At 40.2% G+C, this 26109-nt stretch overlaps 1 protein-coding gene and 1 non-coding gene across 2 annotated transcripts in view; one reads left to right on the forward strand and one right to left on the reverse strand.

The window, feature by feature from the left end:
* The window catches only part of SLC39A8 (solute carrier family 39 member 8), a 66457-nt gene extending 40811 nt beyond the window's left edge, over positions 1-25646 (reverse strand). Inside the window, exons 1-2 of the mRNA XM_040967272.1 lie at positions 25181-25646; positions 2920-3082 (exon numbers count right to left, since the gene is read on the reverse strand). Coding sequence (XP_040823206.1) covers positions 2920-3082; positions 25181-25399 — 382 coding nt within the window. The 5' untranslated portion in view covers positions 25400-25646. The remainder of the gene's footprint in view (positions 1-2919; positions 3083-25180) is intronic.
* LOC121147593 lies at positions 12874-12980 on the forward strand. Its single transcript, XR_005882412.1, has one exon. It is a non-coding gene; the product is annotated as a U6 spliceosomal RNA (small nuclear RNA).
* Positions 25647-26109: the final 463 nt, after the last annotated feature.

Here is a 26109-nt window from a genome sequence, read left to right on the forward strand (position 1 = left end):
CACAGTTCCCCAAAACACAGTTTGTTCCTCTAGTAGATTCTTTATCTAAACCTGTGAACTAGGATGTTCATTTATTTCCATATTAATTGCTCCTGGTGCCTTCAGGGGAGATTCAACTTTCTATGTCTCCCACAACAGCAAAGATTTTGAATGTCCTTCTACACATAGTTGTTTTATAATATTCACTAATGTGAACTTTCTGAATATGTTCATATGCATGGATTTTTTTTAAAAGCTGTGCACTAAAATACATTTATCTTTTAATTCCATTTTTCATAGGATTTGAAGTGTCTTCATATATACATAGGAATTTTTTTAAAAAATTAAAATGGCACTTCTCTGTAGTCTATTCCCTGTTCTTCTCCATTTTTGTTCTTCCTATATTTTCTGCTCCATATCCATGCTCTTGTTCAATGAGCTTATTCAGACCAGTGTCTTTAAACACCATCCCTAAGATGGAAAATCTCCCTAGACTCTCTGAGAGCCAAATTGTATAGACCAATGACCATCTGTGCTCTGTTTCAGTCTCAAAGTGTCATCAAGCATTTTATGCTTCATCCTTACCACTTCCTGCTCCATTATAAACAGCTGCTGTACTGTCTTTTCCATCCCAGGAAATGGTGCAACTCTTTCCCCAGTTTCCTGGCTCAAATCATGATTCCTCTTTGCCTGGCCCACATCCAACCCAGAGGCAAACAACTTAGCATAGTCTCAAAAATTCTTCCTGAGTCTGACTGCTTCTCCCCACTCATACTTGCCCCATCTTCCCCAAATCCTGTTCTTATTAAGGATGTATTCTTGACCAATCACCTTGCCTCTACTCCCAAGGCATCAAAACCTGTGCTCCAAAGTGCAGTTAAAAATAGTGTCTTACAGATTCACATAAGACCATAGCCCTGTTCAGAACCCTAGAGTGAGAGGCTTCTTGCCACACAGAATAAAAACCAGTAAACTGCTCACAGTCTTTCAGGGCTTCCTGTCCAGCCTCCACCTTCCTCCAAGGCATTGTCTCCTTCTACATTCCCACTGCTCACTGTCCTAACACACGCAGATGTTCCTGATGTTCTTTGCTCCTGCCACACATTCCTCGGCTATGCTAGATCTTCCCATGGTCTTTTCCAACCCCTCAGTCAAACTCTGCTCAGAAATACTGTCACTCCTTGATCCAATAAAATCTCACACTCACCCCATCATTACCTCTATCCCTTCTCTATTTTCTTCTTAGTACATATCACTCTTTTTAAAATATTTATTTATTTTTATTGGAAAGGTAGATTTACAGAGAGAAGGAAAGACATGGAATAAAGATCTTGCATCTGCTGGTTCACTCCGCAAATGGCCACAATGGTCAGAGCTGAGCTGATCCAAGGCCAGCAGCCAGGAACCTCCTCCATGTCTTCTACTTGGCCCAAAATCCCAAGGTCCTGGTCATTGTCCACTGCTTTCCCAGCCACAGGTATGGAGCTAGAAGGGAAGTAGAGCAACAAGGATACCAACCAGCGCCCTTTTGGGATCCCAGCACTTGCAAGGGGATAATTAGCCAACTGAGCCATTGTGCCAAGCCTAGCACATAACACTCTTAAACTCTATTGTTTCTTTGCTTAAGTAACCATTTAGAAATATTTATAAATAAACATCATCTCTCTTCATTCCCATACTGTAAGCCCAAAGTTGGCAGGAAACTTATTCTTCTGCTCACTACTGAGTCCTCAATGCACAGAACTGTGTTCAGCACACCACTCAATAGATGCTTATGAAGGGACTTTTTAAATAAAATTAAAATATCCTTGCATGGCAGGTTAACCACCATGACATAGTACATAGACATTGCGCACAACTGCCAAGCAGACTCCCTGAACAACTTGGTCTATCTGACTGGGAAAAGTACATTCCTACTGGCTTAAGCATAGGAACTATATATTAAGAATACACTTGCTATCTTATACTTGAAAATGTCTTCCCAGGAGGTTATTCTTCAAAAAATGTAGTATTTAGGGATAGTTATTTCATCTTGTCATTGAGATACATTCACATTCCAACTAAAGGATCTAGATTGGATCACCAATTCTTGCTCTTGATTGAAGCTCCCTGCAAACACACAGTTGAGGAGGCAGTAGGTTATGGCTTAAACACTTCAGTCTCTGCACCCCACATGGGATGTCTGGACCGAGTTCTTGGCTCCTACCATTGGACACCCACCCACAAATATATATATATATATATATATATATATATATATATATATATATTTTTATATATATATATATATATATTTATATATATATATATATATATATTTATGAATGTATATGCCTCCTGAATAAATCAACACAAAGCATTATTTGTGGCACCAACATTAAAGATCCTTAAAATAATATTTGATGCTGCTTCTTATTTATGAATATTAAAATAGTAATAACGCAGTTCCTTAAGAACTTATCTAGAAGCAAAGAATTTATTCACTGAAAAATGCAGATAAACTGACACATTTTTAAATATTATGATAAGCAACAGGTAATAGAGGGGAAGATGCTAGTACACAATGGATAAGTTGCTGCTTGGGATTATATTATTATCACTATAGCCCATGTTGAATCACAGTTCAAACCCTGGCTCCACTGTTTCCAATCTAGATTTCTGCTAATGGGCGCACTGAAAGATAGTAGACAGTGGTTCAAATACTTAGAACCCTGATAGGCATGTGGGAAATCTGAACAGAGATCTTGGTTCTGGGCTTCAGCCTACCCTAGCTTTTATAGACTTTGGGAAAGTTCACCATAAGATGGAAGATAATTGGCTTACCAAGAGGTTCTAAATAGATTCACTTAAAGCTATCAAACCAAAAAAGAGTCACATTAATAATGTTTCATGCCAGTTTAAAGACTTTTCACAGAAATGCCATAAACACACACAGTATACCTTCTGAAAGACTTGGTTTTGTTTTGTGCTTGGGTTCATCCTCACAAGGGTGAAAGTTCAGTTGCTGTAAGACTGCTGGACAGATGACAGAGAAGTGGGAGCTGGTTAGCTGGGTAGCATTTGAAAAACCATGAAGAGAGAAGATCTCCTCAGCAGATAAACACTGGAACAGAGAAAAAAACAGCAAAAACATGTTTGTGGGCATTGTAAAAACACAAAAACAGTATTTTATCTAGACTGTATAGCATTAACTCTTTATACAAAATCACACCAAAGAAATACATGGGCCATATAATTGCAACACAGACCAAATTTTTAAACATAGAAACAAAAAATGCAAAAAGAAAAATCATCTCATTCTATAGTCTTTCTATAGCAGACAAAAATATAACCATTCATTTGGAAGTGTCCAGGGCCTTTTGAAAAACCAATATATATACATGGGAAGAAAGGCACCCTCCTTCACTGCTGCTGGGAGTATAGGCTAGTACAACCACTGTGGAAATCAGTATGGTATGGAAAGTGCTTGGGAAATTGCAAATAAACCTGCCACATGACCCAGCTGTCCCGCTCCTAGGAATGTACCCAAGAGAAGTGAAATCTGCATATGAGAAGGGGATCTGTAATCCTATATTTGCAGCAGCATAATCTACAATAGCAAAGACATGGAAACAATCCAGATGTGCCTCCAAAGAGTGATTAAAGAAACTGTGGTACATCTACTCCATGGAATATTATTCAACTATTAAGAATGAAGTTATTCTATTTACAACCAGGTGGTCCCAACTAGAGACCATTATGCTCAGTGAAATGAGTCAATCACAAAAGAACAAATACCATATGTTCTATTTTATGTAAGGAAATCAACATGGAAAATGTAACTTCAATAATCCAATCTATACTGTTTTTTGTATCTTTGTTTGCTTTTGTTGCTATATCCCATGTGTTTTGATGGTTTTTTTATTTCAGTTTCGTTTATTCCAAATAACTTCTTTTCTGTTGTCGAACTCATCACGGACTCACAGATCATACGATGGCATTTTTCCCCAAGAGACTTTTATGTTTCCTTTTTGTCAACCATGTGTTGGTAACTCAGTGGCTCAATTTTTTCATCATGCTGTAATTTGTCGTTGTTGTGGCTGTTCTAACTCATACCAGTTGTTGACCTTGTTTCATGGCTTCCCACTTACAGAAATGTATAGTGATGGAGTAGTGGGGTTTATCATATAAAGACGTGGGGGTATAATGGAACATACATCCCTGCTTCCAGACGAAAGATGGATTCCCAATGAATTTATTGGACATCTGTAGACAATGGGATGCTGGACTGTCTGACATTGTCTGTGCCAATAATGTCAGGGTACAATTAGATAAGAGACTGATAGAATTATAATTCCTTATGAAGAACTACACTATAGTGTAGAGAAAAATCTGATGGGCGGTGAGAGTTTGGGGGGAAATTCCAGCCTATACAAAATTGTACCACATAATTCAAAACCCAAACTAAGAATGTATTAAATAAATAAATAAATAAATTTTTAAAAACTAATACATACAAATGATTTTAAGACACTTTTATGATGTTAGCTTTCCCTCCCAGTTTACTTGTTTTAAGTTTGAATGGATATTTTGTGGAGGCTATTGGCATGCTCTCTGTGGCATTTATTGTAGAAAAAACACCTGGTTCCTTACATTTTCATTGTTTAGAAATTCACTCCTGGGCCCAGCGTGATAGCCTAATGGCTAAAGTCCTCACCTCACACAAGGTGGGATCTCACATGCGTGCCAGTTTTAATCCCAGCAGCCCCACTTCCCATCTAGCTCCTGTTTGTGGCCTGGAAAAGCAGTTGAGGATGGCACAAAGCCTTGGGACCCTTTACCCACGTGGGAAACCCGGAACGGGTTCTGTGCTCCTGGCTTCAGATTGGCTCAGCTCCAATTGTAGCTGATTGGGGAGTGAATCAACGGATAGAATATCTTCCTCTCTGTGTCTTCCTCTCTGTATATATGACTTTGCAAGAAAAATAAAATCAATTTAAAAAAAAAAAAGCAATTCACGCCTCTTCTTCGCAACATTAGTAACCCCAATATATAAAAGTTGCCTTAAAATATACTTTGGTTTCAATTACTGTTTATTAAAATATGTATTATTATTATTCACAATGAGCATGGGTATATTTTCTATATTTTATAGTTTGAAAACTGTGCTGTTTAGAAATGCATTTACCATTAAGGAGCCATAAACTACATTAGAAAAATCTGTGAAGATAACTTGCTAGAGGTATCATTTTACTCTCAGGTCAACTTTTAAGTATAAAGTATATTTCATAGACTTGAATTTTTTAAGGAAAACAAAATGAATGTCACCAGTATAATGTGAAAAATATTCATTCAAATATAAAAGTACATTGCTAATAAACATAGATAAGAAAAGTCCTTTGCACACTTAAGCAAATCTTTAAACAATACTAAGACCTTAGCAATATGCTCTAGACTGAGTTGTCTCTCCTAAAATCTGTATTTTTAAGGCTCCTGCGCATCCAGTAGAGAATTGGAGCTAGCTGAACTCATGAATGCAGGCCTCTGGCCCAGTGGGATTGTTGTTATTGAAAGAAGAGACATCAGAGAGCCTGTTCGCTTACTCTTGTTCTCTCCTTTGAAGAAGCTTTTACTACTGAACAATAACCCTTCCGGCATCTTAGTCTGACATAGTCAGTCTCCAGAACTTTGAGAAAATCTATGTCTATTGTTTAATCTACTTGGGCTGTAGTGTTTTGTACTGGCAACCTGAATTAACACACTATGAACACACTGAAAACCTGAAAGTTGACGCTAATTATTTGATTATAAAGTACTGTGGTTTGCTTTATTAACAAAAACTATGTAATTGGTGAGACTTTTGCAAAAGTAGATCACTACTGTTTATAAAGGAAATCAGAAAACAGTCAATTACAGTCGGGGAACTGGGTTTAGTTTCCTCATCACCATGAAGTCACCCAGGAACAAAATTGCTAGACTGAAAAATTGCAGAACTCAGGTGACTCAACTGGCCTCTGTGTGGTTCCAGGAATAACAGGTGTGACAGTACAAACACAACGCAGCACTGTTTCCTGCAAAGATGAATTAACCTCCACGGACTTCAAGCTCCTTTAAATGTTAAACAGGAGGAAAAGAGGAAGCTCCAAGATAATCTCCAAAGACCTCCCAGAATTAGCATCCTAAAACTGTTAAGCTATTCTTTCCAGATTCAAATTTGGACCCTTTAATGGATCAGGAAGTACACATGACAACGCACAATATTTTATACAAAATAGAACAAAAACCAAGAGATATTGTAGAGTACAGCATCCTAGCAGAGTTAAGTAACACAAACTACGGCCTGTTACATACTGTGCATACTGTGCACCTCAATGGCAAATTACACATCCCTAAAGACCTTCTCTCACATTCAACTTCTTTTTAATGGTGTTGTCAAATGAATACATATCTAATACTGTAAGACAGCTTAGGGCCTTGAGCATCTGTGCAGCATGTGTATAAGCATGTTAGCCAGATTGTCATTGACATGACAGCAGCAAGGGCCCAATCACTAGGAAGCACACAGAGATGAGAAGACAACAAAACTCAAGGCCTTGTGATAAGTAGATAGGAACAGAATTGTAGCAGTGTGTCAACACTGACTCCATCACAGGCCTCACAGATTGTAAACAGCTGCATGTCTGCAAGCCAAATGCAAGTAAACTTTGCACAGCAGCCTATTCTGGCTTCGGAATAATCTTGATTTTTATCATACTTTGATTTTTAAAAGTTGAACCTGAAACAAAAGAAGGCCACCCTCCTCTAAGAAAGGGCGGTGTCTCCCAAAGCAAGGACAAACAGGATGAAAGCCGAGGGCCTGAATGGTGAGGGAAACAACAGAACCAGTTGAGCCACTGCCACTGAAGAAATTCAAACACACCCTTGTACCTCCAAAAACAGAGGACTACATAAATTATGGAAGTGGTAGGATGCCAAAAGCGACTTCTAACAAACAGCTCCATGTGATTGCACTGAATACTGTGGCCCTGAACGAAATACTGTTTCATCATCCATTTTAGGTTTCCTTTGTAATGGTAGCTTTCTTGCTTACTGATTTGGCTTTATACAGCTATTCTCAAGAGCACCACCCAGACATTTGCTGGGATCTTTTTGGTTTTAAACTCATCAGGAACTGCCCTAATGCTTGGTAGGCAGGCACCTTTCTAAAGACATTCCTTAACATTTGAGTTCATTCTTACCTGACGGTCTGTCACGTTACAGTAATTTCAGATACAATCTTCAGTACATGAAATACCACAGAAGGTAGAGGTAGAGGTAAAAGGCTAGACTTGCTTTTTAAACAAGACCCCAAATGATACTGAAAATTGTTGGTGCAAATAGTTCAGTGTGTGCCTTCCTGACTCTATCTTTACAAACTTAAACTAATTATTTAAAATGTCTTTTTTTGAAAGCTGGAGAATGAATGCTGCATCTATAACCTGTGAGAAAACAAAATCATAAGCTTCTCCACTCTTTAAAGCTTCTCCATGCCTTCTCAACATGTGCAGTGGTTTTTTCCCCCTCTACGTCGCTTTCTCGTTAAATGGCACATGTTAACACTACAGGACCACAAAATTCTATGCTCGTTATGCTGGCACCCTTACACCACAACAGTCAGAAACATCCCAAACATAGGTCACCCCAGAGATGGTTTCAGAGTTTATTTGGCAACATATTGGGTTCTGTGTGAAGCTCACACTCCCAGTGAGGGCACTGCTGGGCAGAGCTATGATCTGTCTGTGGAGATAGAGGGAAGGAGGGAAAACGATGGGTAATATATTTAGACTCAGGGACCATCAACATTCAAATGAAACATTGGCTCAGCTGTTATATAACTGAGCTACACACACTTTAAATTCCGTCACAGAGCCTCAAAGTAAGCAAGAAGCTGTACCTGGGCCCTGTGTCACTTCTTTTCCTTTAGTAACTTCTCTACCCTCCTCTGCCTTCCTCTGCCATGGTAACATCTGCTATTTTTCAGCAATAACTATAGTCCTTGTTGAGGCTTGCCATGTGTGCAGCTGTGCAAACAGTCTTGCAACCCACTCTGCTCATACCCCAGGTGAGAGCAGCTGCCTCCTGTCCTTCAAAGAGATGCCATGAGTTAAATGTTTAATAGGAATTTACAAGAAATGTTCATCACTTCTGCTCCCACAGAAGCCCATTCCATTTCTCCCATTCCATTCTTAGTTATTTGTTCATTCACCAAACAGGTGAATTACGCTTTCTCTGGGACAGGTTTCTAGTAGGTCCCTAACTTTAACAAACTCACCATTCAGCAGGATAAATAGATAGAAAACAGAGATGTAAAGCTATGCAGGAAGCATTGTTAGATAAAAGGAAATGTCAGGGAGGATTTCCCAGAAAAGATAGGTGCACTGTCTACTTAATCAGTAATCCAAAAAGTATGTGATTGGTTGCTAAGTGAATTTTACAAGGAATAGTTAGCACAGTTTAGGAAGCAGAGCCACTGTGACTGTAGCTGTGATAGATGCTTAGCATTTGTCACCTTTCCAATGCCCTTGTCGACTGCTGACGTGGATCTCAGAAGAAATATGGAGGAAGATATACCTTAGAAAGATAAACAAAAATTACACAAGCTAATGCAAAACCGTATCATCTCTTTCTGGCTGCTGTGTCTTTACTTAGCATTGGGAACTTAAGCACTCAAAGAGGGAATCATCTAAACCCTAGCAAGGAGTGTGTTTTTTCACCCCTGCTAGAGATACCCTTCATAAACTTAAGTGACTTTTAGATCACATTCAGGATCCCATGTAGAATGAGGCCTCACAAGCAATCCTGTAATTCAAAAGTCAATCAGGTTGTCTCATCAAGCTGAGACTCATGAAGGAGATAGAAGATGATCATGATTCTTTGTCTCCCAATAAATCTTCCCATAGGAAAAGTGAGCAGGCACCTCAGTATTACTAAAGCAGCAAATGCCGACAGCCAGAAGTGGCACAGGTCCCTGCACGAGACCCTCATTGACAACCTGCTGTCAACTACTGCTGCCACAGGGTCATCAAACCAGCAAGCTCAGGCTGTGCGCCATTCTGAATGCTGTCTCCCGGCTTCACCTGGCTGACTCTTCTACCTGAGATCCCGTCACTTTACAAATGAGACCAATCTAACTGGCCAAGATTGTCAGCAATGTTTTCAAATGAGAAAAAGATAATTCCTTAGTGAAAAGGAAATTTCAAAATCCTTGCGCTCAAATCTACTTCATTATCTACTGATTGGCTTAAGTTCATAGTAACAACTCAAACAAAACTATGAAAAAGCAAAAGAAAACAAATGCAGAAAGGAAAGATAAATGAAAAGTTTCAAACAAGGCATCCAGCCAAGATTCCAAGAGAACCATTTCAGTAAATTGAAAAATGGTGATTTGAGCTTACCATTTCTAACCCTTGATACAACTGAACAGTCCCATGTATTCATCCTTCCTAGAATCACTGAACAACATCCTGGGATTGCTGACTTAACGGCTCCACAGCCAAGCAGGAGGGTGGAAAGCAGGCGTGCCTGAGGAAGTTCGGTTCTTGCTGCAATACTGTGACTACCTCAGCTCAGCTACAGGCAACTCCAGAGGCACTTCCAACTTCCCTCGTGTTGTTCAATATATGTACGAGCTGAATCGCCCTTTACCAACCTTCAATTTGTCTTCAAAGCTTATCGATTATTATTTTACCAAGGCAGAGGCTGAATTTTCTAAGGTTTGAACAAATCCTCTGGAGAGATAATCTCTAGGTTTGAGAGGCAGCTAATCAAGTGATTTCCCACTCTTTCTACCAGATTAATGCTCCCTCGGGTTTTGATTTCCCACTCTTTCTACCAGATTAATGCTCCCTCGGGTTTTCTCACATTTGTTACAAAAGCCCCTCAGGTCTGATGAATTCCCACCTGCAACAGAGACACATGCAAACACATACTCACCTATGGGCATGTACATTCATATATATGCACACTCACATACACATACACTCACATATAGGCACACACATTTACATACAAACACAATCACGTACACACACTCACATGTATACAAACACGCACATACACACTCAGACACAATATCACACACACTCTTATGCACACTCTTACTCTCACATACACAGACATACCCACAGACTGTCACATATATACACTCCCACTTATACACATATGCACACTCATAGACACAGCCACTCTCAAACTCTTCCTGAAAATAGCCTTTCCTAAACATATTACTAAAACATTTTAGGCACAGTGCTATGGCCTAGCAGCTAAAGTCCTTGCCTTGAATGCACTGGGTTCCCATATGGGCGTGGGTTCTAATCTCAGCAGCCCTGTTTCCCATCCAGCTCTCTGCTTGTGGCCTGAGAAAGCAGTCAAGGATGGCCCAAAGCCTTGGGTTCCTGTACCCATGTGGGAGACCTGGAGGAGCTCATGGCTCCTGGCTTCGGATTGGTATAGCATCAGCTGTTGCAGTCATTTGGGGAGTGAATCATTGGACGAAAGATATTTCTGTCTCTCCTCCTCTCTGTATATCTGACTTTGCAATAAAAATAAATAAACCTTTAAAAAAGTTTTAAGTAATCTTGTTTCTTCACACATTAAGGGGGAAAAAGACTATTTTGAAACAATATGCACGGAATGACACCACTGCTATAAGTAAGGCTAAGTGCCATTTAAAAGGATTGAGCAAAGATGTCTGAACTGACCATATCAACTGGCAAGTTGCCCAGCCCTGCTCCACATTCTGTCTCTCAAGCTCTGCTCAGCCCTGAAAGCCTCCGTCTGGGTTCTCCTTCTCCCCACACTGACCTGCCTATGGGAGGCAGGGGCCCTCCTACTTTCCATTACCCATGAGATCATCCCAAAGGCTGCCTGAGAACAAGAGACCATTTCATCCTGCTGCTCACCAAGGGCCTCCCACCAAGTGCCTTCAGGGATAAAATGTCAATGTCAAGCCTTCTTTCTTCCTGAGAGATACCACAAGGAATGAGCTCATCCTTCAAAGCCACCTCACCTCTGCATACAAGGACTGGTCTTGTCTATCTTAGACCATGCATGATGGTTTTCAATCCATCGGCCAGGAACACATGCAGGGGTTGCCAAAATTGTACCAGTGAATATTCAAGGTCATACTATGTTCAGAGCAATACTACCACTGCCTTTTCCTTCATCACTTTCAGTCTTCTATGAGTACACAATGGCTTTTTAGAGGTTGCATGACTTTTATTACTAAAAACCAAATGCAGAAACATAAATGAGAATCTAATCACCTTCATTTAAGTCAATCATAATACTGTTATTCTTATTTTGGTTATGGAAAACCTAGTATTTTTCACTTTGAAATGCCAACAGGAATATTCTTATTTAATAAATTAAATAAGCAATCTAAGTTTTCCCAACAATAACTGCAGCATTGATAAATATTTATAGGTGCCAATCATATATGCTAAGGCTCTTTGGAGTCCAAAATTTTTACCAATTGTCATGGCTCATGAGATGGAAAAGCTTTAGAATACAGCACATAAAAATGACAAACACACAAGGCCCCCATTTGCCACTAACTAGAGATTAAGCAGTTTGTGATCTAATCTTATCATTCTGCCACCCGAAGGTTGTCCCTGTCGAAGAGTCACCATCAGGTGGTCCCTTTTTCCTTTCAAATAGCACCCCCCTTAATTCACACATATATAGCATAGAGCAAAACAAAACAAAAATTCTTTCAAAGGTTTACATTTCTAAGGACAGTATTGTGGCATAGCAGGTAAAGTCACCACCCACAACACCAGCATCCAATATGGGTGCAGATCTTTGTATCAGCTGGCTGTAATTCTAATTCAGTTCCCTGCTAATAGCCTGAAAAAACAGCAGAAAAATGGCCCAAATATTTGGGCCCCTGAATCCATGCAAAAACAGGAGTAAAGTTTTTGGCTCCTGGCTTCGGCTTGGCTCAGCCCAGTCCGTTGCAGCCATCTGAAGAGCTCATTCTTGTTTGTTCTCTCTTTATCTCTCTCTCCGTCTCTCAGTAACTCTGGCTTTTGAATAAATAAATCTTTAGAAAACAATATATATTTCTGCCAAGATACAGAAATCCAAATACTTAAGAACATCAATGTTTGTCTCTAATCTTTGTTTCTTGCTCTAGTGTCCTCAAGCAGCTACATGAAGTCTGTCCTAAATACGTAATTCCAAGTCTCATATCTCTCCTTCTGGGTGACTTCGCATTCAGAATAATCTCTATCTAGTTGCCGCTCCCTTCTTTCAAGTTACCCATCTCTTCTCTATTCTATGAAGTTCCATTTGAAACCTCACCTCCTTTGTTCATTGCAAAGGCACTTTTAGATGACACAGAAAATTGAATTAGAAAATAGCTTTATTTGGGTGCAAAAAATTTTGTGAAATCCTTGCATAGTTTCTTATAACACATACTTCCCACTAACTTTCTAAAATTACTTATTGTTACAGTTAACCTGTCAAGACACCTGGACCGATCATATCTGCTTAGCTTTTACTGTATGCTTCCTTGTGTAACTATCAGTTTGTGAAACAGACAACTCTTTCACGAAAGCATAACATTTACAAAGCATCGACTTCTCGCTTTTTGTATCTTCCTCAGTTTTTCATAAGGCGTTAGACATGTAAGCTATTCTATTTACACTCTTTCATTAAATTGAAAGCTGAAGGAAAACGGGTTAGATAGAACTAAGTTCGAAACCATCATATACTATGAATAGAATTCTGAGAACTATGAATCAATAACCTGAGAGTCATGTACCAGGAATTCTGAAGAACAAGGTTTTGCAATCACAAGTTCTTCCACTCAATTGATGAAATTTTCCCAAGATCATCTTGGTATTGGGCTTACATTGCAAGAAACCTAACACTGTGCTCACTTCGGCAGCACATATACTAAAATTGGAATGATACAGAGAAGATTAGCACGGGCCCTGTGCAAGGATGACATGCAAATTCATGAAGCGTTACATACTTTTACAATCAACAAACATAAGAACTTGGGAGCAACCTAAATGCCCATCAACAGAGGACTAGATAAAGAAACTGTGGTTCATCTACACTATGGAATATTACTCGGCAATTAAAAAAAATGAAATGCATTACTTTGTGGCCAAATGGGCCAAACCAGAGACCATAATGCTAAGGGAAATGAGCCAACCCAAAAGGTTAGATATCATATGTTTGTTCTAATACAATATGATGTCAAATCTAGAGATATCGTATATGAATCTTACTCTATGTTAATCAATGTTACTTCATACTTACTTGTACCTAATATAGCAAGAACTTGTGATGTAATTCATTAATTAATCATCCACAAGAGGTGGATTGTTCATAACCACCTGTAATTATCAGTGTCCACATATAACTGTTATTAATACAGCCCATAAACAACAAAGGCCCAATCCTCACTGTACCTACATTAGGACCCCAGGATACAAGAATTAACCTACAACAAAAAGTTATTATCCTACATAGCTGGGAGATACTGTAGTGGAAGCATGATGGACTTGGGAAAATTCACGATGTATGATTCTAGAGAGGAGAACAGAGGGGAGAGGAGAGAGTTTGCGATAGGGGAAGGGAGAGCCCACTGCCAACTAAATTGTACCAAAAAACAATTTTAAAAATTATTTCAAAAAAGAAGAAGAAAGCTAATACTATTCTCCAAATTTGCCCTAAGAAGTATGTCTACAGGGCCCTGCACAGTAGCCTAGTGGCTAAAGTCTTCACCTTGCATGCCCTGGGATCTTATATCAGTGCTAGTTCTAAACCTGGTAGCCCCACTTCCCATCCAGCTCCCTGCTTGTGACCTGGGAAAGTAGTTGAGGACGGCCCAAAGCCTTGGAACCCTGCATCCACATGGGAGATGCAGAATAAGCTCCTGACTCCTGGCTCCAGATTGGCTCAGCTCCAGCCATTGTGATTACTTGGAGAGTGAATCATCAGATGGAAGATCTTTGTCTCCCCTCCTCTCTGTATATCTGACTTTCCAATAAGAATAAAAGTAAAAAACTCTAAGAAAAAAAGAAGTATACTTATAGGCTATGATGGAAATTCAGGTATGAGTAGGAAGGGGGAAATCATATAGAATTCAGAAATTAAAGATAAGAGCAACTTCATTACATTCTTCTACTTGGATAACATAAGCTAAATTTTAACATATTTTAATGTTATTTTCAAAACTTACGGGTCTGAAAAAGAAAAGAATCATTGGTTTTCCTTGAATTATGTTATCCACTAGGTTAATTGAACTAACTTAGTTGTATTGCTATAAAACCTTTATACAATCTTCCAAAAGGTTTTCTTTTAATATTTATGTGTAACGAAAGAAAGAGAAAGTGTGTGAGAGAGAAGAGAGAAAAAGAACACATTTCCATACACTAGTTCCACTCCCCAAATGCCTACCCAGTGTTGGAGTCAGAAATCCAGCCCAGGTCTCCCACTCAGGCTGTAGGAACTCAGTCACTGCTCCCTTCCAGGGTCTGCAGCAACAGTAAAGCAGCATCAGGGCTAAAGCCAGAAACAGAACCCAGGTCCCCTGCTATGGGGCATGGTCCATATCTTAACCACTAGGTCAAATGCCCATTCCAAAGGCTAAAGCTGTCTTTCAAGCACCTGTTCAGTCAACAAATATTTCCTGAGTTACAGTTCCAGGCTAGACCTTACCAGACCCCTAGTACACATAGTTTACATTCTATTGCAGGCAGTGTTCAGATAAAAACTGGATAAGTGTGGCATCATCCAGTAAATACTAGGGTGAGAGCCTTTAACGCAAAGCCAAGATAACTGACCCACCTTACGGTCAAAGTCTTTCTGGAGAAAGCAGCATCTAAATCAAATGTCAAGGAAAAGTAGAAATAAGGGTGAAGAAGCATGGGCATGGGAGGAGATGCTGCAGGGTCAATATAAACATCGACAGGAGATTGGGAATTTATTCTGACAGTAATGGGAAGCCATTTGAAGATGATGACTTGGTCAGATGCGCATATTAGAAGCAAGTCTAACACACATGAAGGATCGGAAAAAACATCAAGCAAGACAGGATGCAGAAAGCAACAGCAATAATATGTGTGTTAAGTACTTTCAGCATGCCAGACACAAGACACCATGGCTAGATATGTGATGCAATTTCATCTCCAGCACAAATCCATAAAGTAGGTAAAAATTTTCCTTCTTCCCAAAAGAGGATATCAGAATTTAGAAAGATTAAATAAGAGACACAGAGAAGTTGCTATAGCAGCACTTAAGTGCATTTGATATCACGGAAAATAGGGTGGAAGGTGAGGAGAGGAGTAAGACGAGAGAGAGGAGTCAAGAATACTGTCCTGTATCTCAATTTAATTCAGCAGCAAATGGTGATGCTTATTAATGATATTAGGCAAAACAGGATTACCAGATATATTGATGAAGAAAGAGATGAAATTGTGTTCTACCAGGAACAGGCCTAGGACTGTTGAGTTGCCGAGGAGATAACATTAGACATCAATCAACACCTGAATGTGCAAGGCTGAATTTCAAGAGCGAAATCTGAACCAAGACTACTCACATAGAAACCATCTACACACTGAGAGCCACAGGAGTGTAGGTTAAATTTGCTCTGATAATAGAAGGCAGACTTGAAACGGAACCTTGAAGGATACCAATATTTAAAGAATAAGCAAAAGAGGGCCCAGCACTGTGGTCTAGCAGCTAAAGTCCTTGCCTTGAATGCACCAGGATCCCATGTTCGCCAGTTCTAATCCCGGCAGCCCCACTTCTCTTCCAGCTCCCTGCTTGTGACCTAGGAAAGCAGTTGAGGACAGTCCAGGGCCTTGGGTTCCTGCACCCACATGGAGACCCAGAGGGGCTCCTGGCTGCTGGCTTTGGATTGGCACAGCACCAGCCGTTGCAGTCCCTTGGGGAGTGAATCATTGGAGGCAAGATCTCTCTCTGTCTCCTACTCTCTGTATATATGACTTTGCAATAAAAATAAATAGATCTTTAAAAAAAAAAACAGTGCAAGTTGTTCAAGGAAGGAATGTGCTTCAAGCAGAGTGCAATCAACATCTTCAAACAGAGAGGTAAGGTGTCAGACACATCCATTGTGTTCAACTATTGTTTAAAAGGTACGGAGTGACCCTGAGTAGAGCAAATTCAAGGAAGTGGTGGGAGAAGTCTGAGCACAAGATGTGGAGTGGCTGGGAAATGAAAAAACAGAACTGGAATTCCTACGTTCCACGGTGCTATTACACTCACAAACTATAACATCAAGTCCATGGAACATTCAGGGGCTCAGAGTGCACTAGACTCATTAATATACATCTGCTTTAAATCAACACAAGAGAAAAAGAACTAAGCATTCCAACTTGAAATGTCTCATCTCTCAAATTCAAGCACTTGGGATGAATTTTTCCAAATGAATGATTTGTGCCTCTCTTTCTGGGGAAACATATGTGTTAAATTCTCTCACAATCTTATTTTGAGTATTAACTATCACTAATCAGAAAACAACTTTGTAAGGTGGAAAAACAGATGCAGAGGAAATAATATTAGACTTTAAGACTTACACAGGGAAACCTTCAGAAGAAGAAAAAAAAATGTTTTCCTTCCTCCTTTAAATGATTGTACTATTAGCTTCAAGAAACTGGCACCCATTCCACCTTGACATCCTGGCCCAGAGATTTTGGGAAAATAAGCCAGTCCTCTGTGGAATGACATTTTTCATCTTGAGAAGCAACAGGGCATGTAGCACAGGTAATTCCTGTCACCCAGAGCAAAACCCTGCTCTGCCACTTACGAGCTATCTGACTCATTGTGAGCTGCTTACCGTAGCCATTGCTGGGTTTTCTCAAGGGAACAGCAAGAATACTTACCCTGTGGGATTTTAGGATGACTAATGAAATTTCATATGAGGAAATACTGAGCACAATACTTGGCACAGAAGGAAACACTCCATAAAAGTTAGCTATTGTTCCTGTTAAGACAGGACTTGCCTCCCCTGCTACAGTGAAGGCCCTACCCATGACATTTACCTTAGTGGTCTTGACCTCAAGGCCAGGGACAATTAATATGTGGAAGTGAAGTGACTGAAGGGTACACGTAAATTCTGAGAACTCTATTCCTCTATAAAACTGTACAGCACCACAGTTTCATACACAAACTCAGTTTTCTAGCATCAAGGATATCATGTACCCCTTCAAAAAAGAATCTGTCTGTTCAGTAGCTCATATGGCCAGAACTTCTATTAATCACAGTGTGTTCCTAAGTCAGAACACAACTACTGGGGTTATTTTCACATGCAATTTGCACTAACCTCTTTCCCTGTCCTTGGAAGACAGTAACGTCAAAATGCCTCCTATTCTCTTAACAACTAACAAGGCTCAGCAAGCATCAAGGTTTCTGGATCTTGGGCTTTTAAAACATACACAGAGGTTTATACAGATTCAACAGTATGTATAGACTCAATAGTAAACCTAAATTTAAAATCATGATGTTTCCAAATTCTACAAGAATAAGGTAGATTCCTCACTACTCACATTTGAGTAACGGCAAGAATTTTGGGTCAACATAACAAAACAGAGCCAACTAGTAAATAAAACTCAGAAATTTTCTAGAAGGAAGGGAATACAATTTCAATATATAGTGAAATATTAAAATTATTGTGTGGGTTTTTATACCTAAGGTCTACATTATCTGGAAGTTATTGCCAGTGTTTAACAAAAAAGAAAATAGAGGCAAATATTAAAAGCATTTCTTGAGGTAAGAATTAAACAGAAATCACTGAACAGACTTATTTCTGAGTGAATGTTTTATTCAATTTATTTTTTCTATCTTTTTTATAGCTTCGCTTTCTTGGATAAATTCATTAACCCAAGGAGTTCAGGTTTCCAGTGCAAGGGAATTTTGCAGGGGGTAGTGTAGCTACATCAAGTAAATCAGTATTATGATAGTAACGATATACTTAGTGCATAGTTAAGTAGTCACACAGTACTACTTATGTAGTTTACATACATTATTTTTTAATTTTTTTATTGTTTAAAGTAAGGCAAGAAATGGAAAAACATTTTTATTGAGTTTGCACATGTAAACTAAATTTTTATAAGTACAGAGACTACAGCACATGCTCTGTCAATATAATTACTCTTATTTTGTAGTCCAAATCATCTTATGTGTAAAGCTCATTTTTTTTTAAATTCACAGAGTTGCAAACCAACAATGAAAGAGGTTAAGTGATTTGCCCATCATTTCTCAGCTAATAAGTGACAAAATTAGAATTTCAGCCCAAGCTGGTCTGACACTAGAAGTAAAAATTATTCACCATTATACTGTATTCTGTATTTGTGGTTAAAGATCTAAGAAACTCACTAAGTAAACTTATGACAATTCTGAATTATTTTTTAATTCAGTTCACAGAAGTAAAGCCTTATAGACCTTATCAATGCTCACCTGATTTTTTTTTTCTCTGAATATTCAGTTAGTTACACAATAAAAAAAAGTCAAGGTGTTGAATTATTTGGATTTTGACTACATCATTCTACCTTTCAGGTTAATACCTTTGATCTCAATATACAGATCTCTTTTTTTTCCTTTCTTAAACTGCAGGCCAAGAAAAACAACACAAGATCTTTAGAAAGAGATTGAAGCCAAATGAAACAAGGCTCCATTCTGAAGGGTTTTCAGGGTTCCCAAATCCCACCACCACAGAGGTAACTCAATGATAGCTTCATTTCCTTATAAAATAAATCTCAAGTCTCAGAAAACCTATTTGGCAGCTGAATCAGAAAACTGCGAATAGTTTGTGAATACATTAATTAGTTCTAATTGCCAACAGCAATTTACTGTTATTTCAAGTTGGAAATGGGAAAATTTGCAGCAAACAAGATAGCTTCTAAGACTGTCTAGCAATATTTTCTTTTTTTTTATCTGTCACGCTGTGACTGATCTTAATAGAGTCAGCTTTCATTCTTTTTTTTCCATTTTTTATTTTATTTTGACAATCTTTACATAGTTAATTTGGGTAAAAAGGTTCAAGGGCTATAGGAAAGTGGGTAAGACTATTATTTCCAAAGTCAGCTTTCATTCAAAGATGCATATCCCTAGAGGAAATGCCACTTGCAAAGTCTTAACTGCCATTCACGTTAAGTAGGGATTGCCGTTCCTTTATCTCGCGAACGTGGACACTTCCCAACCTCAGGCCTTACTCTCCAGTCCTCTTTGCATTCCCATTTTCTCTCCCAACTCTTACTGCCACCAAAAGAAATTGATAACACAAAAAAATCCAAAAGCATATGAGATTTAAACACAACTCCTAAAACTAGAGTAAGAATGAAAAAGCAATGGGTATTTATGATGTAGAAATTAAGTCCCTTTGCCTTAGTATAGGGATAGTCATAATCAGGAAACAGGAATATATCATGAACCATGGAAAGCATGATATGCAAAATCCCACTCAGAACTTCACTTTTAGCATTCTTTCCTTCAGAAAGATCTATACGAGTTGAGGAAAGTTTACTTGCCCCTCTACTGCTGAATGAGTAAGCAAGAACCCTCTCCTGGGCCCAATGTCTATAGTCAGAGTTAGGGAATCTATTAGAGCACAAAGTTCATCTGCTCTGCCATTCTTGCTTCAACTCATTGTCCAGTGCCTCCCCAACCACCTTCCCCACTGAAGAGAAGCATAACCAGACAGCTAACCAATGATTAGTAACTTTTGTCTGTACTTAGCAAATATGCCATTCAAAATCTGAGTCAATGGTCTCTGAGAATAAAGAAAATTTGATTTCCTGGACTATAACTCAAAAACTTCACTACAGCATAATGTTTAAGATTGCCTGAAGTTCTCTTACTTCAGGTCACTGGTCTGGCTGCTACATTTTTCTTAAGCACAAAATCTAGGTAATTTAAGACTTTTTCCCCCATAAATTGCTCTATTAACCTGATAGCACCATAAACTTGTCAAAAGAGGTATGCCATATAACAATAGATTAACAAAACTTAGTTATAACTATTCATCTTATTTACAAAAGGGTCGTTGTGGCTTGAAAAGTGGTCAAAGATACAACTTTGGGAATGAGATACAAAAAAAAAAATTCAGAAGTGTTTTCCACACCTGGCATCACAATCAATGAATTATGAGTGCCCTCATTCTCCCCAAACCCTGAAACACAGCTGTCAACTGTACACAGTCAGCTGCTGCCAGGAGAGTGAAAGCAACCAACAGGCCAGGGCTCTTTTCTTGGAGGATACTTGACTAGAATTCCAAGTGCAATCTTGCCCTGCTCTGTCAGCCTTCCATTCTCTCCCAAACCATCAGAAGGCATTCCTAGCATGTTAACCCCAATATTTTTCTGCACTTAAAGGCCATAAAAAAAAAACACATTTTCTGTATCTCCTTCACCCAAAGTCAGTACTTCTGAGAACCTCCTTCATCCACCCTTCATTCCCTCCATCAGAGAGAAAATGTTCCTGGCTGACAGCACACACCAACATACACATGCAGCATTTGTTTGCTACACACCACTAGCCTGCTATCGCATAATCAGGGCCCGAAATTCCCTTACTGTCTTTCCCTCTGACATTATAGGGCCAAAAAATAATTAAGGAAAAGTTCTGATAACAGACTGTTATGCTGCTGCAGGTAAAAATCATAGTCTTTCTCCCTGAGGCCTTCTCCATATAATTCATCTACAACTGCTCTTTCAAAAGGTTCTGGAGGCAGAGCTTTCATATTATCTTCAGTTTCCAGATATAAGTGGTCATCACTGCTCATGCAGTCCCCTGCAGCTGTGTCCCTAACTGCAGTCATGACCCACTGCACATTCCACACTCCCAGGTCCAACAGCATCCCACGTTTGTGATTCTTTAACAAGAGTTAAATCATTCTAATCTGTATTACGTTATGTGTACATCTGTCATATTTCCTCCAACAAACTATAAAGTCATATGAGGCCCTAAGTGATGTTACTCATCTCAAATGATATTCATTTATTTATTCAAAACCTGTTTCATGAATATATGATATGAAACAGGCACTATAGTAGTACTTAAAAGAGATTATTCAGCCCATTGTCTTCAACTTATTTAAAATCCTCTAGAGGTTGATGGGAGGCAGCCTAGGTTACAGCCTCATAAATAGAAAATTGTAACACATAAAACCATTTATATAATATAATTATAGCATATATTATATTATTATACAATATTATATTACATTACAGTTTCACAGGCACAAAATAACATGAGTTCACATGGAAAGGACTCCTGATACACTATTGAACAGGCCAAGGCTGATGCCAAGTTAGGCCTACGCTGTGGTGGCACTTAGAGAGTACAGACTATAAGTAATCTAGCATGGATCAGTGGCACAAGAATAACACAGGAACCAGGTCATCCATGGGCTGCCAAGCCAGGTCAGCTAGTGTTTGACATTTCTCTCCAAGGGGTTTGGCTATTCAAACAGGATGACAACAGTGGCAGGTGTACTCTGATCACACTAATCAGAGTATAACAGTAACTCAAAATGTCTGATGGACACATGAATAGTTAAGTGATATCAGTATAATAAAAATATTTCAGAAATTCAGAAAAATTGAGAAATACCTGAATCAGTGTTGATTATGGCATCCCAGAACTATTTATTGGCAGACTTTAGTAGGAGATTGTTAAAATGCATGGTTTGGTAGGGAAAAGAACAACACTCCAGTCACAGGCAAAAAGAGTCAAGAAAGATAATGCCCTAAGTAACAGGTCAGCAAAAATGCTCTTGGAACAAATTCACACTAGAACCAACACTTGTGTTGATGGGTACTAGGTCAGGACAGGCAGACTGGCACAGGAACAGCAGCACTCAGAATGCTAGGCTCACGGTTTAGACTTTACCAGTGCAGAGACAGTTTATACAGTTTTTGAAAAAAGAAGAAGAACACTTGGGAACTGGCATTGTAGTGCAGTGGGTAAAGCCACCATTTATTATGCCAACATCCCATATGGGTACCAGTTTTAGTTCCATGTGATCATCTTCTGATCCAGCCCCCGACCAATAGCCTGAGAAAGACAGTAGAAGACAGCCCAAGTGTTTGAAGTCACTGTCACCAGCATGGGAGAGCAGCATGAATCTCCTGGCTTCAGCCTTGCTCAGCCTTGCTTATTGAAACCATCTGGGGAGTTGGCCACCATTTGAAAGATCTCTCTCTCTCTCTCACTTCTCTCTCTCTCTCTCTCCCCCTCCTCCTCTCCTTTTCCCTTCCCTCCTCTCCTTCACTTTTTCCTTCCTTCCCTCCCTCGCACTTTCTCTTTGTGGCTCTTTCTAATAAATAAAATAAACTGTCAGAGAAAAAGAAAGAAATGTATTGCTTTAGTAAGACTGAGGATAAATTGGGAAAGCTTTAAAACAGGGCTTGGTCAAATAATAGGAATGTGTAAGAAAAAAAAAAACGTATAACAGAGGTGAACTGTAAGATAGTTTTCAAAAGAATTAGGAAGAAAGACAAGCAAAGATTGAAGGTTAAGTATCAGCCTGAGATAGACTGCTTCATACTGGAACCTACCATACAGTCACACAGAGCCAGCATCCCCCAAACATTCCTTCAAGCCTGTTTGGATGGCTTAGTGAGGTCATGTGGAGATTGTGGCTTTTTTCCCCCTTCATCACGATGCTTACCCAATGTCTTATCCTAAGAAGCTGGAAAGAAGGTGTTAAAAAAGAGGACCTGAAGAGAAGGGTACACTTGGAGAGAAAAAGAACATATGGAAAAGCTAGAGACAGCCACAGGAACGTACCTAAACTCCCTAGATTACCAACCGAGAGGTAGGTAGTCAGATATTGAATGTTCCCCTCCATATTTCAAAACATCTCTTGAATAGATCCTACCTCTACACACTCAGACAGCCACTTGGCAAAAGGGCTCCCTTTTCTCTCATTTGGGTCACCTGTTCTACCTCTTTGTACCCTTACCAGCCACAGGAACAAAAGTACAAATTATGCTCTTGTCTCTAGATTGAACTTGGGTTTTTTGGTTTCCCAAAGCAACAGGTTAATTTAATAATACTTAAGGATGCCTAACAAATATATAAGAATATTTTGCAAAACTATCAAACTTCAAAAGGTGAGTAGTCTGCTCCTGTGAGAAGCAAACCTTACAAATTGCACAGCCCTCATGCAAAAGAACAATGTCATTTTACTGGTAGATTACTGAAATGTGCTTTGAATTTCTAGCCCACTGTAGCCAAACATATTGTCATAACCTTTTTCAATAACAGAAAAATCAGGTTTCTCACAATAGACCACTGTCCATTCTAGTCTGTTAGCAGATGAGGAAACTGAAGGCTTATTAAGGTTTGGAGACATTAATACTTCAAACTGGATGATGTCATGCTGAACCATACATGAATGCTTCAGTTCAAATCCATCAGTTACCAGCAAATTAAAAGGTTCTTCTGAATTGGCTTTTCATTTGTCTCCATTGAACCAGTGATTGCTGTTTTCATTAGGACATTTTAGAACATCAAACAGGTGTTTATTAAGCCTGATTATGTGGTAAGGTTTTTTTTTTTTTTTGGCTTCCTTTTGTTTCTAAGATAATTATGGGCTTCTTCCTGTCTCTTTTTGATGCTCACAAAGGCCATCATGAGGGTAGTTAAGTATGTAAACCTAAGAATGAGACACAAGTATCAACATACATATAATTTCCTATTGCAACACCCTACCCACTAATACAGAATCACATTGCTAACAAACATAACTGATTCTCTAAATAATGTAGGCATCTTCCCTATTCTCTTTGCATGGCATCATGGGAGTCTTCTGTCCTTTCAAAATTCAGCAACACCTCCAGACTGCAAGATAAGGTGATCATATAAGTCAAAACAGTGTGTGGGCTACAGATATGCAGCTCCAAGTTCCTCTGCACTTTTCCAAGCACATGACCATGCTTACCCAGAAATACTGGAGTCAGCTCAGCTACTTCCCCTACTTGAAAAGAAAAGAGTGCAACTCCCAGGAAATACTTGGAACATTAATTGAATTACTTTCTAAATTATCAATATAATCTATGGACACTGTTGTTGTTGTTTTTTTTTCAGTATAGATAGTCTTCCTCAGACATTAAACCAACTATAATACCATGGTTAGGACCAGAAGTCCATTTTACTGTAGAACATGAGCATAAGAGGACCCTTCTAGGTCAAAGCAAGATCACCTCTGATGTCCCGTGGCCTCAAACAGTTCTGCTTCTTCCAGACTACTGCAGATTTTAATTGACAGAAGCTATAAACCTACCTACAGTGGGAAAAAAAAATCAAAGCAGCGAGTTGGCTGAGTCTCTAAAGAGGAGTGGGTGATTTATGAAGGATGACGAAACCACGCTTTGTCTACTTCACCACTTCAAGAAATAGCCATCACAGTGCATGGTGCAGAAAATGAAGATTCCCTACGTTTACCAATAAATCACTATGTTTACCAAGAGAGGCATCTGTCATTGCTCCTACGGAGTCTGAGAACACCCTCGAGTCCAAGATACTGGCAAATGCTTAGATAATACTACAGGTGTGTACTGAATATATAAATATTATATGTCTTAGATAATAAATAGACTTAAAAACTTGACCTGACAGGTGACCAGAAACTAACTGGCAAAACTCAGTTTTCCACCAACTGGATCACCAAATTGTGTTCATGGGTCAAAGCTACCTTAGTTTTCCCATCCTGACGAGAAGCCCTTCAGTTGCAAACATGCCAAGTAACATAGACAGGAGCCAGGACTACAGCGTTTCTTGTTTCCCGGTAGCAGTGGTTGTCCACCGGGTAGCTGCTAACCAGAACAGGTGCGATTCCTTCTTTCTTGCTGACGTTGTAGAAAGTCTGGAAGCCGCTATCTTTCAGGTAAGGTCGAAGCACACGGCTCCTATCTAAAAAGTGTTGGTTACCGTGGCTTCCCGCCCTTTACAACTTCATAACTTTCCCTGTAACAATCTTACAAGCCTCTAACCTCTCTGCTCATTAAGCATTAAAGTCTACTCCTAGTAGGAAAACCCTTAACTAGTCCTTTCACCCTGTTTCACTAGCCTGGGCTGGGAAATAAAGCTGCTGCCCGGGAACTTGAAAAATCTGGCAAAAGTTCCTTCTGCACTCAGCCCCAACAGCAGCGGCCGCCAAACAAGATGAACACCCACAGAGCAGGAGGGCCACCCGCCATACCTGGTTGAAGTGCAGCTGGCTGGACTCCGGGGCTCCCTCGCCGGGGGCGGCTCCTAGCTGCTCCAGCAGGCGCCGGAGCTGCGCCGCTGACAGGCTCCGATTGGTGCCGAACAAGCTCAGCACATCCTCGCTGAAGGCCAGCCCGGGCCCCTCCGCCACCCCTCCGAGGCCAGTGGCCGCCAGCAGCAAGAGCCCAGCTACTGCCTGGCCGGGAGCCATCCTGGGCAGCGCTGCCCCCCGAGTTCCCACTTGGGGCTGGCGCGCACTGGGACGCGCGCGGGCGCAGCGGTGACCGTGCCCAAGGGCACACGGGTCAGGTGGTGCGGGTCCCAGTCAGCGGTGGCGCGGGGTGCCCCTGATTCTCTGCCGCCTTCCACACAACAGCAGCCAGCATTGAAGTGACAGCGCAGCAGGGGGGAGTGATAGGCAGGGTGGGGGGCCACCCCCACGTGGCCTCCTGGAGAACCTGAGATAAGGGGGACAAAAGGGGACAGAGATAAAGGCCACTGGGCCACCAGCTGGCCAGCCCCAGGGGTGCTATGTGGCCGGAGACTTCGGACGGTGGACCAGGCAAGAGGCCAGCCGCCCAAGAGCCTTTTGCAAACGCCCCAGGGTTTGTGTACGGTGTGGTGACACACACTCCTCCCGATAGGAAGCCACAAGACTAGTAGCTGCTTAGAAAGAACTAAAACCACACTAACTGGAGTTCCCCAGCGCCCCTTCCTGTCTCCAGGTTGTGTTCCTGCGGCAGCAAAGTCAGAAGCCGGTAAACGCGCAGCCCCCAAACAGGTGCAGCCAGGAGCCCCTCCAGAGTTCCCGGAGTTTGAGCGTCTGGCTGGGACCTGCCCCTATCTGCCTGGATCTTTTCTCTGGGATTGGGAAGCGCCATCAAGGCTGTTTTAGTCTCACCTCTCCTGGTTCTGTCTCTC

Source organism: Ochotona curzoniae, unplaced genomic scaffold (genome assembly GCF_017591425.1).
Source record: "Ochotona curzoniae isolate NIBS_2020 unplaced genomic scaffold, NIBS_Ocur_1.0 scaffold_4506, whole genome shotgun sequence".
Classification (NCBI taxonomy): domain Eukaryota; kingdom Metazoa; phylum Chordata; class Mammalia; order Lagomorpha; family Ochotonidae; genus Ochotona; species Ochotona curzoniae.